General features: G+C 34.3%; 1 protein-coding gene across 2 annotated transcripts in view; it reads right to left on the bottom strand.

The window, feature by feature from the left end:
- Window positions 1–1,268: 1,268 nt before the first annotated feature.
- Window positions 1,269–2,585, bottom strand: part of LOC108630150 (transcriptional repressor protein YY1) — a 3,265-nt gene continuing 1,948 nt past the window's right edge. The window contains exons 2-3 of one of the 2 annotated variants that reach the window (XM_018033228.2): window positions 1,932–2,526; window positions 1,269–1,843 (exon numbers count right to left, since the gene is read on the bottom strand). In XM_018033228.2, the coding sequence (XP_017888717.1) occupies window positions 1,729–1,843; window positions 1,932–2,526 (710 nt within the window). In that variant the 3' untranslated portion in view covers window positions 1,269–1,728. The remainder of the gene's footprint in view (window positions 1,844–1,931; window positions 2,527–2,585) is intronic. The other variant, XM_018033238.2, reaches the window with a different exon arrangement.

Raw genomic sequence — 2,585 nt, 5'->3', positions numbered from 1 at the left:
CAACTTGAAAAGCTAGTATATACTACATAATATCAGCACACTGTTAAATGTTTGTTGTTAGACATAAAACCGATGGTTTTGTATACCTCAAATTATATTTCGTATTACTTCCAGCAGGAAGCAATAATTGTTAGACTGTACAATCATGGTAAATGATTATAACATAAAACTGAAGGAAAAATACTTGTTGACAAAGTATCGCTCGATTAAATTCTAATAGATGTTCATGATTCTATTCTTTCTCAGATATGAAAAATTCTACAAGTATTTCTTAAACTTCTTTGGATGACCATTTATCAACTACAGAAATACAAGTATAGGCCAAATTGCACCGTACGCTGTATTTTAATATGTAATGATTTTTATGCACTTTATTATTAACTGACATGATAACTTTCAATCTTTTACAACTCATAAAAAAATGCTTATGCGTATAGAGAAAATACAAAAACTCACCGATACATGCTACCAGCAAAAATGATAACTAAGCGAGAAATAAGTTCAAGATACGTTTAATCCCACACAGCAGATAACTCGTTTCTTTAAAATGCATTGAACAAAAAACTGAACTTTTTAAGAAATAGATCTTCCTCATCTTTTATTAAATGAAAAATAATGTGGATAGTCGTAAAAAATTTTGATGAGAGTATATATAATTTATACGACGAGAAATAAATTATGTCTAATATTTTTTCTATAAATTATTCTAGAATTAATGAGTAGATTGCATCATAGTCACGTTCCAGCGTTTAGCTGCATATATAAAATTGTGATATGCAAATACTAATGAATAACGATGTTAATGGGATGCACGCAATCGTGATTTAATACAGTTCATATAAATCTGTCTATAAACTATTGCTTCCTACCTCGAAATGACATGAATTCTTTCCTTAACAATTTCGTTAACGTCACTGGATTGATGTACGTATGCACATCACAATAGTCGTGAATATCACGGATAAAATATACTATATCAATGTACACCTCTTGAATCGAACAGTGATTTCCATTTTCTTTTCTTTTTAATGCCGATAATATTAAACACGCATCCATCTGATCTTACAGCGCTCTTTCCATGATAATTCATGAGACGATACTTAGAAACATCTTAGTAATTTTACAGGAATAAATGTAGCTTATTTTGCGGACAATAAGGTATAATATACACAATAGACACATTTATGTTTGTTTTTCTTTTCTTTCCGATGACTATTAACAATTATTTTTAAGTAGTGTAAAAAGTATATTAAAGTGGTACAATTGAGTCCGACGGAAAAGACGTATCTTGTAGTTTATTCTCATCAGAATTTCTCCAAAATATACTGTATACAATATTTTACTTTACGTATAAATATATACAGTTGTGTTACGAGAGCGCACTAAGTATCTCAGTGTGACTCAAACATGAGTATAAGCAGTGCGCTATATTCTACTTTACGGCATCTTAGAAGTAGATACACTGTCTTCTTTAGTGTAGTTTTGTCTGATTCTTTTTTTGCTGTTTTTGTAGTAGTATAGTGCTTGTGATATTCATTTACTTTGCGTCTAAGCACAGAGGTATAAATCGATTAATTAATTTCATCTCTTAAGACGGCTAACAGCTTTAGTAATGTCCTGCCTGCTCCACTTGTATCAAGAAAATATTTACACTGTTTAGGTTACTAATTAATGGTTACGATATTCCATAATAGGTTTATAGGATATGAGATCATTGTTTTAGGGGGGCTAATCAGCATAAACAATGAACTGTTGATTATCCACATCTGCAACTTCAACTTGAACAAACTGAGGTTGTTGAAGCTGAATTTGTTGTACTTGTCTTCCAATGGCATTACGTGACCTATAACAATTTAAACGATCCACGTTATTAAATACTATTCATTGTTACAACTTAAATATATTTAGAACTATGTGAAGTAAATGCTTACTTAGCCTTCGCATGGGTTAGTATATGGGATTTCAAGTTTGTCGATTGTGCAAACTTTTTGCTGCATCCATCAAACGGGCAAACGTAAGGTCTGTCTCCTGTATGGATTCTAACGTGGGTACGAAGATTGAAGTCGAGACTAAACCTCTTGCCACATCCTTCGAACGTACACTGGAAAGGTTTCTCTCCTGTATGAACCAACTGGTGTCTTTTCAATTTCGAGCTCTCGACGAAAGCTTTCCCACATTCCGCGCATACGTGCACTCTTGGCCCGTGTGTATGTAAATGTTTACGCATCGCGCTATTGTCCCTGAACATTTTTGTGCATCCTTTATGCGGGCAAGCAATAGTGCGTTCGACACCATCTAAAACCGGTGGTTTGCGTACTTTCAATTTGTGCCCCGGCCTAGCGAATTCAGCCAGTTGCTTCGGATCCGAAAGGTCCAGACCTGGCATTCCATCAGAAATGGAGCTTCCAGAGTGATTGAATTTGGCATTCGATTTACCAGTCATGTATTCTGTGTAGTCAGGATCAGGCTCTGGATTCGAGCCTTCATCTGGAACATCCACCAGGTGAGGAGCTAATAGGACATTCCCTTTAACAACAACAAACAAGCAGTCCCAAACAAAAGCTACTGTATTTATTTTTCGTTAG

Source organism: Ceratina calcarata, unplaced genomic scaffold, assembly GCF_001652005.2.
Source record: "Ceratina calcarata isolate Rehan_Ccalc_2016 unplaced genomic scaffold, ASM165200v1 scaffold140, whole genome shotgun sequence".
NCBI lineage: Eukaryota > Metazoa > Arthropoda > Insecta > Hymenoptera > Apidae > Ceratina > Ceratina calcarata.
Note: the sequence above shows the minus strand (reverse complement) of the source record. Positions and strands in the feature narration are given on the sequence as shown.